Source organism: Micropterus dolomieu, linkage group LG19 (assembly GCF_021292245.1).
Source record: "Micropterus dolomieu isolate WLL.071019.BEF.003 ecotype Adirondacks linkage group LG19, ASM2129224v1, whole genome shotgun sequence".
Taxonomy (NCBI): Eukaryota; Metazoa; Chordata; class Actinopteri; order Centrarchiformes; family Centrarchidae; genus Micropterus; species Micropterus dolomieu.
The window spans coordinates 24,283,286-24,296,351 of NC_060168.1; the positions used below are offsets into that span (position 1 = coordinate 24,283,286).

Consider the following 13,066-nt stretch of genomic DNA (forward strand, 5'->3'; position numbering starts at 1 on the left):
GGGGGGGGTTTGTGGGGGGGGGCGGGGGGGATGGTAGCGGGGGTCGCAGAGCACAGGCACGGCGCCGGTGGGCAGATAGACAATGTGGGGCTTACAGAGGGGGTCCTTACGGTTGCACAAGTAGAGAACATCAGCCTGGGAAATTGATGGAGCAGCAGGAAGAGGAGGAGGGGTTGCTGGGGGCTCTGTGGGGTTTGGGACCCCTTTTATTGGAGGAGGAGGAGGAGCGACTTTGCACTTCTTGTCTGTAGCCGGGTCACACATGATCATTGGCACTCCCAGTTTGCTCTGGAAATAGGAAGCGTTGGGGCCATAGGTGTGCTCCAGGTACCTCATCTGCTGGTAGAGCATCCGCAGCTTGTCGATCTCATAGAGCTGAAAGGTAGTGGGGAAAAAACAGACAAATTAAAGGTAAGACACTAATGTGCTAAAACATGACATATTTTCAGGGTTCAGTTCCCCTGTGAACCCACTGTGACACATCTACCAATGTGTACCTGAGCAAGACCCTTCACCCATGAAGAACAGGTAGTGTTGAGGTGATGGTAATAACCCCTACTTGCTACAGAGGCGTTCAAACTCTGACCAATATAGCAATTGTAAGTCGCTTTGGATAAAACCGTTTCATTAAATGAATAAATGTAATGTAACATGATCCAGTAATTGATCTAATAATTTGGACTGGTTATCAGCAGAAATCTGATTGTACTTTGCTGGTCTGTGATTGCAATATGTGATGGTCACTTGTTAAATCAGTTAAATTTGTTTTTTTGCTGTGTGTTATAATTGTTTTAGGGTGTTTGTAGCTTTAAACAGCAGAGACAAAAGATTCTGCCTCACAGACAATAAATAAAGTTAAATGTGTTTTGATTTGCTGGGATATGGGAATGTTTTTTGTTTCACACAAGGACGCCCGGAAGTCAAATAACAACCTCCTGAAGCACCCAGTCGCGTGTTTCCAGATATTGACTACTGTCTAGAATCACTGAGTTAACACAGTGTGAATTCTGCTGTAGGATACATTCTGCTTTTGTAATTACGATGGAAGTCATACTATCAGAGTAAGGCATTTGATTCTCACTGGAGTGATGGGAAATCGAAATAGCAAAACAATGGAAGATGAAAACCCTGATTATTCATCACCTATTATAGAAATTACAAAAACATTGGAATTATGGGTGAATAAATAGGTTTAGCTGGTGTTTTTATTTTCTATTTGACTCTGTTTCAAAATGTTATCTTTCCGTTTATGCTTTTGTGTTTTATGTAAAGCATTTTGAAATGCCTTGTTGATGAAATGTGCTATACAAATAAACTTGCCTTGCCTTGCCTGGGAAACTCCCAGAATCAGAAAGTGTCTCTCTTTACATAAAGTTTCATATCTTTACAAGTAATATAGATTTATAATATGGTCTCTTACCCCCTCAGTGTGTCCGATGCTGCTGTAGTAGCGGTAGTAAGCCTGGAAGTCTGGGTTTCCTCTGTACCACCTGGCATCCACATTACGCTTAGGTCTTGAGTAAGTCAGAAAGCTGTTTGCTTTCTCTAAGTCAATGTTCATTTCACTGACGGGGACCATTTCTGTTAACAGAGGAGATGAATCTCAGTCCCTTAAAAGACAAAGTACTATTTAACATTTATTTCAGTTCATGTTGAAGTTTTTCCAGATCTTGAGTTACCTTCCTGCTTGATGGAGTTTAACAGAGATTTGGCCTCCAGCAGTACTGGAAGAGGAGACAAATCATTGGATAGATGTAGATTACCATGTTTTTGACACATTGTTGTTAAAGCAGTCATACAATAAAGGATCACAACTGACCTGGGAGCAGCATCAGACAGCAGAGTGCCCCCGCTGACCATAATGAGGAAATCATCTTGAACCCCTGCCATCCAGAATGTTTCAAAGCAAAAATAGATTTGTATCATTCAGGGGAGAAAGGGACAGTTCTCACAAAATTGCTGCTATTTTATTACAAAAGCAAGAAATATAATTTGTCATTTTAAAAACAAATTTCCCAATATTAAAACACCAATCCTCACAGTGAAAAACTAATTTCAAAGGATATGTAGGTAACTTCTTTGTCCTTCTCATTTTAGACTTTCATACTGAAATTGAGGCCTATTTCCTCTAAATTTAAACATTTAATAGATTAGAAAACAACATTTCATAAGATTAATGTTTCACAGTATCACAAGAAAAAAGTTCATCTTAATGAAGCTCCTACTAGGTGTGTGTTTCTTATACCTTCTTATCTGATGCTATATGTCTCCATGTTGTACTACCTTGGTTCTAAATAAACACTGAAATATAAAACAAGCACCTACAGTGGATGAAATTATACAATTTAACTGAATAAAATGCAGTTTTTATTTAAATTAACCAGCACTGACCAAAATCATCCGACCAGATTTTACTCACCTGGCTCAGGAGGCTGTCTTCACAGCACTAACAGGGCTGAGTGAGTTAAATACCCCACTCTGTGTCAGACCCCCTGAAACATAATCTCCTGTCCAGTAGGACTCCACTGACTTTGAGTCAAAATCTTGTCTCCTCCCCTCTTTTAATACCGTTTATTATGGAGCCTTTGGCGCCAATTAAGAAAAAAAAAGCCCTTGCACTTTAAGCAGCAAAGCCATAAAGAGAACAGACTTCAAATGGAAACTCCCCCATTAAGTCTGGAAGGCAAGCATCGCCTGCTGGGACAACTGCAATTGTGGGGGAAAATACTGCCTACTAACATACTCTCTCAGCCAAAAAAAAAAAAAAAAAAATCATAGATGGCAACCAGGTTGGCCTTAAATGAATGTATGTATGAGTTGTTAGGGATTTCTAAAAACACCTTTTTTTCCTTGGAGAACACCTGCTTTTCTAACAGTTTTGGAAAGCTGCTTATCAACTAACTGAGAAAGAAGAGGCTTCTTTGTCTTGGCATGTTCTCCATTACATTTAAAGTGTTTAAACTAAACTAAGGCTGCATTCTTACAGGATGCTGTCATAATAACATACTAGTCAGTGAACTCCCTTCTTAAAACATACTTCTACAGGAGAGCCTTTCCTGATTTTAGTTTGTATTTATCTGTCTTTACATTTCTTAAGTTCCTTCCTGCTTTTACTGTGTATTGTTTAATGCATTTTATTTTATACTTTTATATAGTTTTGAAAAGTGCTCTTCACTTGTTATGAACTTAAAATGTCTAATGCATCATCTATATGATTTGAATCCTAGTTGGGTTGCCCACAGGAGCACCAGATTTCCATCAAACTGTAACTTTCTCACCCATGAGGAGGAGGTAGTGTTGTGGTGACGGTAATATGTTCACAGATGTGGTTGGTTCTTTAACTTATCAGTTGGTTGGCAGAAAATTATCTGGTGATTGACTAGTTTTTTGTCAAGTGCCAGCATCTTAACAGTGAAGATTAAGGTTTTCTTTGTCTTAAGTGAATGGTCTTTATATTTTAGACTGTTAGTTGGACAAAACAACCTATTTGAAAACTTTCAGGAAATTACATTTTATTAGACCAAACGATAACGAAAATACTTGTTAGCTGCAACCCTGTATGTTAGGATGTTTTACGAGCAAGACATGTAAAAAGGAGCTACTTCAAGCAGCAATTACATCAAGGCTTCTCCAGTAACAAGCCAGGTGTTGAGGGGTGATTGTGGAGCAACTGAACTTCATACCATTTCACGTTTGCACAGGAGTACAAATCAACCACAAATCATAGTATCGAACCATCAATTTATTATAACCATCTGTCACAATACAAGGCTCAACGTTAATTTATTTTGCCTGATTTGCATTACAGCGTATAAAATATACAGAAATGCTCCGCGTCAAAGAAACTGGAAGCTTTAAGCTCTAAACTGCAAATGCTACACAACCAAGTTCTGACATACATATTTACAAGACATTTACTGGTGAACAGGAATATAAAAAGCTATGGACCTCCAACAGCAGGAATTCTTGCAAGATAGTCATGCTTAAATGTCCAGGTTCTGCTCGACTTGTGTTACAAAATGCTGTAGGAGGAAAAATGATGAACTCCAATATAAATCTGCAGAAAGCCCTCAGTTTTCCCCTGAGGTGGCTGAAACACAGCGTGCATGAAGATGTGTCCCAGATTCTTCAGACAAAGGTGATGCGGGTACGGGCCTGGTTGAGCTGCCACACGTTCAGCTCCTCGTACTCCTCCAAGGCCTCCTGGAACTGAGCGGGGGTGAAGCCACGAGAGATGCAACGCTGCTCAGCCTCAGCCATGCGAACCACCCCACCGGCTCCACCGCGCCCCGCAACGCCCTCTGTGGCAAGCTCGCGCACCAGAGAGAAGATGACATCGGCCGGACGCTGAGCCCTGAACACAAAGTAGTAAGAGTTGGTTAGAGACTTTGAAAGGAGACTCCCGTTTACCTTTTGTTTATTCTGAGTTGAGGGCAATTAAATGTTTAAAATGGAAGCTGTAGAAAGTATTCTTTGGGATAGTCTGACACTTTCGGAAATGTACTACTTCACTTTCTAGCTGGAAGTTAGACGAGAAGCTACCATGTCTGTCTGGCACATGATGATATGCAAATAAACAAACTGAGCGTCGTAGGAACCTGGCTTTTCTCTCTCTCACATCGTTATAAAAAGAGCAGCATATGGAACACATCACTAGTCTTGAAGTCTGCCTCAGTGAACATGCTGCTGTGTGAAAAGAGCTCCATAAAAACCCAGAAATTTTACAGCTTCCTCCAGGATATGCAGCTACTCTTACGTGCATACGAGAAACTCATAAAAGGGGATTCTGGGTCAAACGACATCCGGTCACTCGTGTTATGTGAAGTTGCGGATGAACGAATGTCATCGTTAAGTCTGAGGTTCCGGCGTTAACCCTCACCTTGTGCTGCTGGCCTTGTCAGCTTGTAGTGAATCCTTTGACATCTCCATCAGTCTCATTGCCTCATTAACGTCTTCCTTCTCCACAGTCTCCATCATGCGTAGGCGAGCCTGCAGAAAGGCAACATCAGAGATTGGGATAGAGATGTAAATAATTTTAAATAAAATGTGCGTGATGAAGGAAGTTCAGTTTATCAACAGATTCGTCTTGATTACGAAGGCTGCGCTGTGCCGGCACTGTCAGACCGAGACAAGTGCAATGCCCTTTGGGATGGCCGGCAATTGCCCAAGTCTCCGCCTCTCAACACCAGCTAGTCTCACAGGTTGAAATGAAAACAAAAATGCTACAATAGAACCCAAATTCTTTGAAGATTATGTTTTTATGTAGAACACACAGATGACTGTTCAGGCCATGGTCAGTTTTGCATGGGTTTGCACAGCTGCTCCTAACGCACACAGGCTGACTGCCCACCCTGCAAAGCTGGCCAGGATCAGACAAACCTTTCTGCAGCTCACTCATGAATAGTTCAGTCGATGTGCAAATAAATGCATTCTTCACTATCTTCAGTACTGCAACTTCAGCAGTTTTTCCACACAGGGATGGTTGCAGTTTGCCCCCTTGTGGACATTTGTGTGAGGCACATTGCCTTCCCGTCTGCCTGAAGTGCTGGTTTTGCAGTAGGTGGATGACTGCTACCTGCACAAACAGCACTTTTGACAGCCTGAGGAAGAGATGACACCAGAGCAGAAAGCCTACAACAAAATATGTTATGACAAATACATGTATACATCTGTCCATCTGATTGATATCATGATGACCGTATTCCAAGTGTTTGGTAAACTGACGATCTGCTGTTCAGCGTGGGAAAGAAGTGCTCACACTGCAGTAGGTCAGGTTATCATCACTACCTGCACTGTAAGCACTTTATCCCACACTGGACTATATATGTAGACAAAAGGCTGTACTTTAACTCCAACAACAAATAATTAAATGTTGGCACCTTTCACATGTAATGGCATTTGAATATTTATCAGTTTATAAGTTTCTTATTTCTGACAAAAGAATTTAAAGTTATTGCAAGCAGCTTGTGAAAGTTTCCAGCCACCCACAGCTCACTGGAGTTGAAGTGTAGTTCTCACCAGGGCAGTGGACAGACGGAGGACGGATAGGAGGGTACGGGCAGAGGTGAAGGTGGTGTCTTTGCTGACTCGGGCCTCTTTCCTCATCTCTACATAAGCAGCAGTGATGTAATCAGCTAGGGACTCTGGCACCACAGGCTGCCGCTTCTTACACAGAGCGATGTAACGCCTGAAGGGATTCACATTTTTTTTTTAAGACAATATTGCATAGTTGGTTTTGACAACTCTTATGTCTTTCAATATCCTTAACAATATAAAATGATCTGCATTAACTTCGTAACAAACATCTTCATCACCTCATCAGTTTCATGTCAATGGGGGTGAAGTGAGTGGGCGGCTGGCGGCAGTGCTGGTGGACATAGGTGATGTGCTGGGCTAGACGCAAGTCAGCGTCAGCATCTGGCTTGTCCTGGATCAGCCAAAGCAGGTCGAAACGGGAGAGCAGTGCAGCTGGCAGCTGAATGTTCTGCTCAATGCTCTTCCGGGGATTGTAGCGACCATAGGCGGGGTTGGCTGCTGCTAGAATAGAGCAACGGGCATTGAGGGAGGTCATGATGCCGGCCTGGAGAGGAGTGAAAAAAATATTAGTGGAGATGTAACACAGGCATTACATTCAAATTTCTCAACTAATTTGCCTTATTAAAAACACCAGTGGAGTTACACCAGTTATTAACAAGTGCTGTTCCCTTTACCTTAGCGATGGAGATGGTCTGCTGTTCCATCACCTCGTGAATGGCTGTGCGGTCAGCGTCAGCCATCTTGTCAAACTCATCGATGCAGCAGATGCCCTGGTCAGCCAGCACCAAGGCTCCACCTTCCAGGGTCATTTCTCCAGTCAGGGGGTCACGCATCACAGCTGCAGTCAAACCGACACCAGACGAACCACGACCTGTTGTGTACTGGCCTGAAGACCAGAGGAAGGGACGAGAGAAAGATATCAAATGAGACCTGGGTGAAGGGGTATAATACATTGCTTTTAAATTGCATACAATGCCTAATAGGTTTTTATCCAACTAAGACATTCAGACACTGGTATGATGCTGTTAATAATAGTGTACACTATAGTTTGTCTACTTTGTGGTTTTCTATTCATTCTAGCGTCTAAACCTGGCATAACATGAACTGCTTTTACTGTACTCTTCTCTAGTCTATCACATCAAAAGTTAATATTTTACTATGTCTGCCCTAATGGAAAGAAAATGCCCAACTGGATAAATTATTAACTAGATTCTGGACTTTTACTCTACTAACTTCGAGGAGCCAGACGATCAATGTAGGACAGCAGCTGGGACTTGGCCACTCCTGGGTCTCCCATCAGGCAGATGTTTATGTTGCCTAAAGGGGGAAGAGCCAAAACAGGAAGAGTGTTGAAAATAAAATAAATAAAAAAGATTTCATTAAGGCAAATGCTTTATTTTTGAGAAATGCTCCACACAGGACATAAGGTTTGGTGATATGTACAAAATTTGCAATGTGATCATCCTAACCTTAACTTTATAATATTAAATAGTGCATTATTTGGTTTTGGCAAACCTTTAAATATATACTTTAATCATCACTGCTATTGTTGCCATGGTAAGAGGAGAGAGAACTGTAAAGAAGGAATTGCCTAGTCCTTTTAGGAAACACATTCCAAGTATATTTCAAGGGATGCAATCAACAGCATTAACTCTTTTTGTATTGTTGGGTTATGATCACGATTGATGTTTTACTCTAAGTTGAACGCATCTCTGATTGTCTGCTGTTTAGTAAGAGATGAAAGGGCTCAAGTCAGTGCTCACCTCTGATTTTCATTCCTTTAGGTGCCTGTTGCACTCCTCCAACCAGCAGCAGCAGCAGAGCCTTCTTTACATCTTCATGTCCATAGATCTCCGGTGCTATTGAGCCGGCTAGTTTCTCATAAAATCCTTCATCTGTAACATAATACAATCACCTCAGTTACTCAAAGAATGAAGGGGAAAAAATAAAAAAAGGGTTGTCAGGCTTTGGAATTCATACAGGTTTATATAGTCTAATTTTATTGGAAGTCCAGCCATCACACACTCAGACTCGAACCTGTGATGCTGCGCAGCTCCTCGTCAGTCAGCTCCTCATTGCCGAGCTCATCATCCTCCGTCTTGTTCATGAGTGTGATGCTATGGGCCTCTAAGTAAGTTTCTGACAGGAGACCCTGAAATTGCCAAAACCAAAAAAAACAATGGGACAAATGTATTTTAGGACCTTGGACAACTTATGTACAGCAAAAGACAAAAACAAAAAAACCCACACACATCTTGCGTATCAACGCCGATGGCAGTTCCTGCCATAGATTAGAATATCAGGTTGGGTGCTGTGTGGGTTAAAACAGTGAAAAATTAAGTTCCAAAGCGTTCCTACCTGAACAGCCTGTTTGAAGCCTGTGCGCAGAAGAGGGAGGAAGACTCCGGTGATGGCTACATGGTCTCCTGGCTGGGCAAGACGAGTGTTTTCTCCACGGGCGTACACCGTCATGCTCCTTGGAATATTACCGACTGGCACCTGGTCACTCTGTGGGACAACAGAAGAAACTCCTAAGATAGACACATGCCGAATTCACAACAATAAAATTCATGGCAACCGTGAGTGAGCGTTTTATTTCATATTGATCCTCACATGTTCCTGAATACGCAGCTCCTGGAACTTGACAAATTTGGAGCCCCTGGTCTGCAGGTAGAGTCGACCTCCAGATTTATTGGTGACACACTCTTGGCTGGGACACATTATGAGGGGCATGAAGGAGGGAGACTGGATCTGAGGGCCAAAAAGACTTGATGAAGGATACATGTTTTGTCACAGGATGTAAATGATTATCAGACTAAAAACCAATCTTACTGGTTGATAGGTCTCAGCCCCACACTGATCACATGTGTACGTTGCAACAGTCATCATTGGTTTGACCTCAGTGGCTCGGGTCACTATGCCTCGAACAGTCACCAGATGTCCGATGCTGTCTGCTCGTACATCACGCACCACTTTGGGTTTAGTAGTGCTGGGAGGCTTGAAGTACAGCTCACTGTGGATGGAAGCTAAAGCTCAATACAAAAAAAACGTATTCAAATGCAAATACATGCGCAATATTTACTCTATTAGAAGAATTTTGAAATACTGATACTGACCCAAGCTCCATTATCAATAAACTAAAACCTGGATTAACTTACAATCTCCTCATGAGTTCAGGTGGGTATTGGTTACGAGGGTCTCGAGTATCTGCAGGGTCGCGGCCCCTCTGTTCCATCATCAGCCTGTGTTCAATGTACACGTCCAAGGAATCCTTGGCCACAACCTAGTAAGCCAACCAGAAGTATTTAACAGGCATGCAATGGATGCATTAGTGCTGGGAATTAATTTCGGTTTTAGGTGAGACACATTACATACAATTAGAAAATCATGATAAGGACTTGATTGTTTTACTGGTCATTCTAATCAAAAGCCCTTATCTTTGTTTAAAACAGGCTCAACTGTGCACATATACGTACATCTCTTTCTTTATACTCTGGCAGCAGCTCATGGATAGCGTCAGCAACCAGGCCCGTGTAGCGCTTTGCATTCTCACAGATGCTCTCAACCAACTCGGGGTCTTCTTCAGCCACATCATCCAGTTCCACAAAGACAGACACCTGCTCCCTGTGGGCCAGCGCCACCTGTACACACAGATAAGTCATTAGTCGATCCACTTAATTACACCACCTTGTCAGCACAGATATGGCTCAACAATGACACTGACACACAAACTTAGGCAGCTGTGATCTTCAAGTTGCTACTTTATTTTATCAGACTGCAATAGTGATAGATTGAGGGAGGCGCAATAAAAAGGTCCCTTTCTTGAATTAGTTAAACCAGGGATGTTTTGGCTAATTGTAACCCTGGTGTGACAGCCCAAATGTAGATAAGAAAGAACTGTATTAATCCCTAAGAGATTCAGGAAATTAGGTTCATAACCCATAAAACAGCGTTACCCCTAAAATGACATTTTATACAAAAACTATTTGTTCAAGAACATGTAAGGCACCACTTGAGGTGTTTCACCTTCTAGATTTGCAGACATTCAGTTTAGCAACAACTAACTGAAATTACAGTCCAAGAGGACAGAGTGTCTAAAATTATTATAAGATATTAATTACCATCAATATGCTACCGCTCATCAGCAAATATTTCTTCAACCCCATTAGTTTTTCCTTGACTTTTGAGTGAAAATGGCCATATTATATTTCAGTCAACAACATTCCTCAAGGCCAAAACAGCCATAAATATACTTACAAGCTGAGCTCCATATTTGAACACCTTCTTTCCATTGTCATCCTCTGTGTAATACTCCTGCAGGAACCTTTTGCATTTGTCTGCAAAACAACAACAAAAAAGATTCCTCCAGCATTATTTTACAGCAGAAAAACACAGGCCACATCAAGCAGACACTGGGTGGAGATTATTTGTTGTTAGATACAGATCTACAAAGAAATCAATGTTACCTTTTCCATTTGTTTGATTAAATATTAACTGTTTTTTTTTTAAGTTTAAAGGCTGTTGAAAATGTTGACACCACCACCAGTGGGCCTAGAGACTAGGAGCTAATTTGTTGTCCTGCGACGACCCCTTTGTTGAGTAACATGGCATCCTGTAATCTCGATGAGTCACTATTACCTACAGTAGCGCACAAACTGCCACTGATGTACTACAGGAACCAAATTCCAATCGAGTGCACCATCTAGCATAGTTTTCCAGAGAAATTACTGACGTTACGCAGCAGATAGCTCCGGGGTAGGAATGTAAATACAACAGAGGCGCTCAGTTCAGTGTCCATTTTTTTTTGAGAAAATATCCCTCACTTCTCGAAAGAGCCACAACTAACAATATTTTATTCCTCGTTGCAAGAAATCAAACTACTCCTAGCACGATAATTAAAGTACTCCACTTACTTTGACGATGTAGCAGAAAATCTGCATCTCTGGTTTATTATTTCTGTGTTCGATGATGTTATTGTAAACAAAGCAGCACATGGCTTTTGTGGCTCGTCACTCTGATATCCCTCCGCGGCCCCTCCGCTCTTGAAAATAGTCCTGTCTGTTGTTTTCAAACCGGGGCCAGCCATCTTCTAACGTTAGCTTAGCCGAGTTGTGTTGAGCACAGACATCTCCATCAATATTAGTTAACACTAGTGCTCTAACATAACCACTAAGCGGTAAGAGGTCGCTGACTTTGATAGACGCTAAAGATTTCCGACTGTCGATGCACGCCAAGTAACGTTACAACTTCTAACCAGACAGTTAACTTAGTGTGATGCGGCTACTGAATTCACAGATTAGAAGATGGCTCAGGTAACGTTAACTAAAGTTTCGGTTTTAAGTGAAAGGTAAAATAAATATCCAAATAATTTACAGAGTCATATTAGCAAACCTAAGTAGCTGATTTTTAAAGCAAACACATGTTTACGCCAGGTTACAAATGTCCATTAATGTTAACCGTAACGCACCTGTGCCGTTTAGTTTTGAATATTAGTAGTTTGCGTGTCTAACGTTAAAACAAAAACGTTTTCGACGCCCAGTTTGTTTATTTCCATATCATCAAAATAGGATTATGTCCAAAACACGGAGGAGTCAAACCCCCACATTAACCAGCCTTTTGAAGTACCTTTTAGCAAGACATGAGGCCACCAGCAGACTTTCCAACTGGCACCTCATTAAAACCGTTCAAAATGGCACGTTAACTTGTGTAACTGACAGTCAGCTCTAAAGAGCTAGCTAACTGGCTTGCATGCTAACGTGACGTAGGTTGATGCAGCAAGTGGCAGTTAGTGAAGACTTGTTGTCAGGACGTTTAAAATGCCTAAAACAGTAGTTTAATATCGGCCTTGTGGTTTTTTTTGAATAAAAAGGTAAAAGAGTGCTGAATACCACTGGTAAACCTTATTCGTTTACTTGCAGGGTTTCACAGTTTATAAATAATTATAACAACGTTATCGCGTAACAGTTGACAAGCTAACGTTACTCTAATAACGTTATATCCATAGTGTTGATGTAACGCATCTAAAAGTCATGCCGATGGATGTCTTAAATTACGACTATTCTCATATTCCTTTACCTTGGGGTCGTGTTTTCAGAGTTAAAATGGTAACGTTACACATTTAAAGAACCAAAAACACCAAGTGATACCAGCTTTTCACTAAAAAGTTATATACGGTTGACTGAAATTCAGTCCTGAATGCTTTAACTGGTGTAAAGCTTTTGTTAAGACATGTGCTTGCACAGTGGCGCCTGCTCCTTTGTTTAAGCGGATCCATCCGGGTCACCGTGTAGTCACAAGTTCACAGAGAAAGCTTAACTAGTTACCGATAAGTTATGTTGCCACTTTGAAGTACATGTCCCGGATTTATTAAACTATACCCATACACTCTAACATGCACAACTTCAAGGTTTGTGGTTTACGGTAAGTTAATGCAGAGGGCAAAACGAGGGGGTAACGTTAGATTACGTTAAAGTTATCAAGATGAGCGACTGAATATATTGCTTCACAAATAAATTAAGACTGTTTAGATTAACCGACTTCATACCCAAAAGCACTACATGATATACATGAACTAAATTGCGTTTCCAAGCAGGCTTTTAGAGAACACATTTAGCTCAAACTGTAGTCATTTACGTCAACCTGTTGCTACCATGCCGTTACTGTGACTGAAAGTTACCTTTCTCTGCCGCATAATCCTTACGAGCCATGGCTACAGACGTTGACCCTTAGGTGAGATGACTTGATTCCGAAATCCTAAAAGGTATCAACTAACCAAAGTGTACTTTAAATTTACGTTCTGGTCACTTCACTATCACGGGAGAGCAGTATTCATTCACTTGCAGCTTGCGGTTCTCCCCGGTGGCACTGCAAGAAGTGGCGCGAGTCTGACGTCTGCAGCAGCCAATCATGTCGCTTCTTTCCGCAGGGAGAGGCGGGCTGTTCGTCTGGCGCGAAAGTTGCGGGCGATTGCGTGTCACGTGACTCGGCAAACTTCCGCTCTGTTAGTCAGGAATGGCGCGAAAGGCGATGA

The 13,066-nt window shown here is 41.7% G+C and overlaps 2 protein-coding genes across 2 annotated transcripts in view; both read right to left on the reverse strand.

The window, feature by feature from the left end:
- The window catches only part of LOC123957293 (leucine-rich repeat extensin-like protein 2), a 3,606-nt gene extending 1,758 nt beyond the window's left edge, over positions 1-1,848 (reverse strand). The window contains exons 1-3 of the mRNA XM_046029988.1: positions 1,820-1,848; positions 1,680-1,724; positions 1,421-1,581 (exon numbers count right to left, since the gene is read on the reverse strand). Coding sequence (XP_045885944.1) covers positions 1,421-1,581; positions 1,680-1,724; positions 1,820-1,832 — 219 coding nt within the window. The 5' untranslated portion in view covers positions 1,833-1,848. The remainder of the gene's footprint in view (positions 1-1,420; positions 1,582-1,679; positions 1,725-1,819) is intronic.
- A 1,876-nt stretch (positions 1,849-3,724) lies between these two features.
- mcm7 (minichromosome maintenance complex component 7) lies at positions 3,725-12,939 on the reverse strand. Its single transcript, XM_046029720.1, has 15 exons — positions 12,713-12,939; positions 10,294-10,373; positions 9,513-9,677; positions 9,195-9,319; positions 8,869-9,049; positions 8,650-8,787; positions 8,395-8,544; positions 8,074-8,188; positions 7,800-7,931; positions 7,270-7,353; positions 6,711-6,922; positions 6,315-6,580; positions 6,019-6,187; positions 4,880-4,989; positions 3,725-4,354 (listed from the first exon to the last, which is right to left on the reverse strand). Exons 1-15 carry the CDS (start codon positions 12,741-12,743, stop codon positions 4,129-4,131), a joined length of 2,184 nt encoding a protein of 727 aa, XP_045885676.1. The 5' UTR covers positions 12,744-12,939; the 3' UTR covers positions 3,725-4,128.
- Between the last annotated feature and the right edge of the window lie 127 nt (positions 12,940-13,066).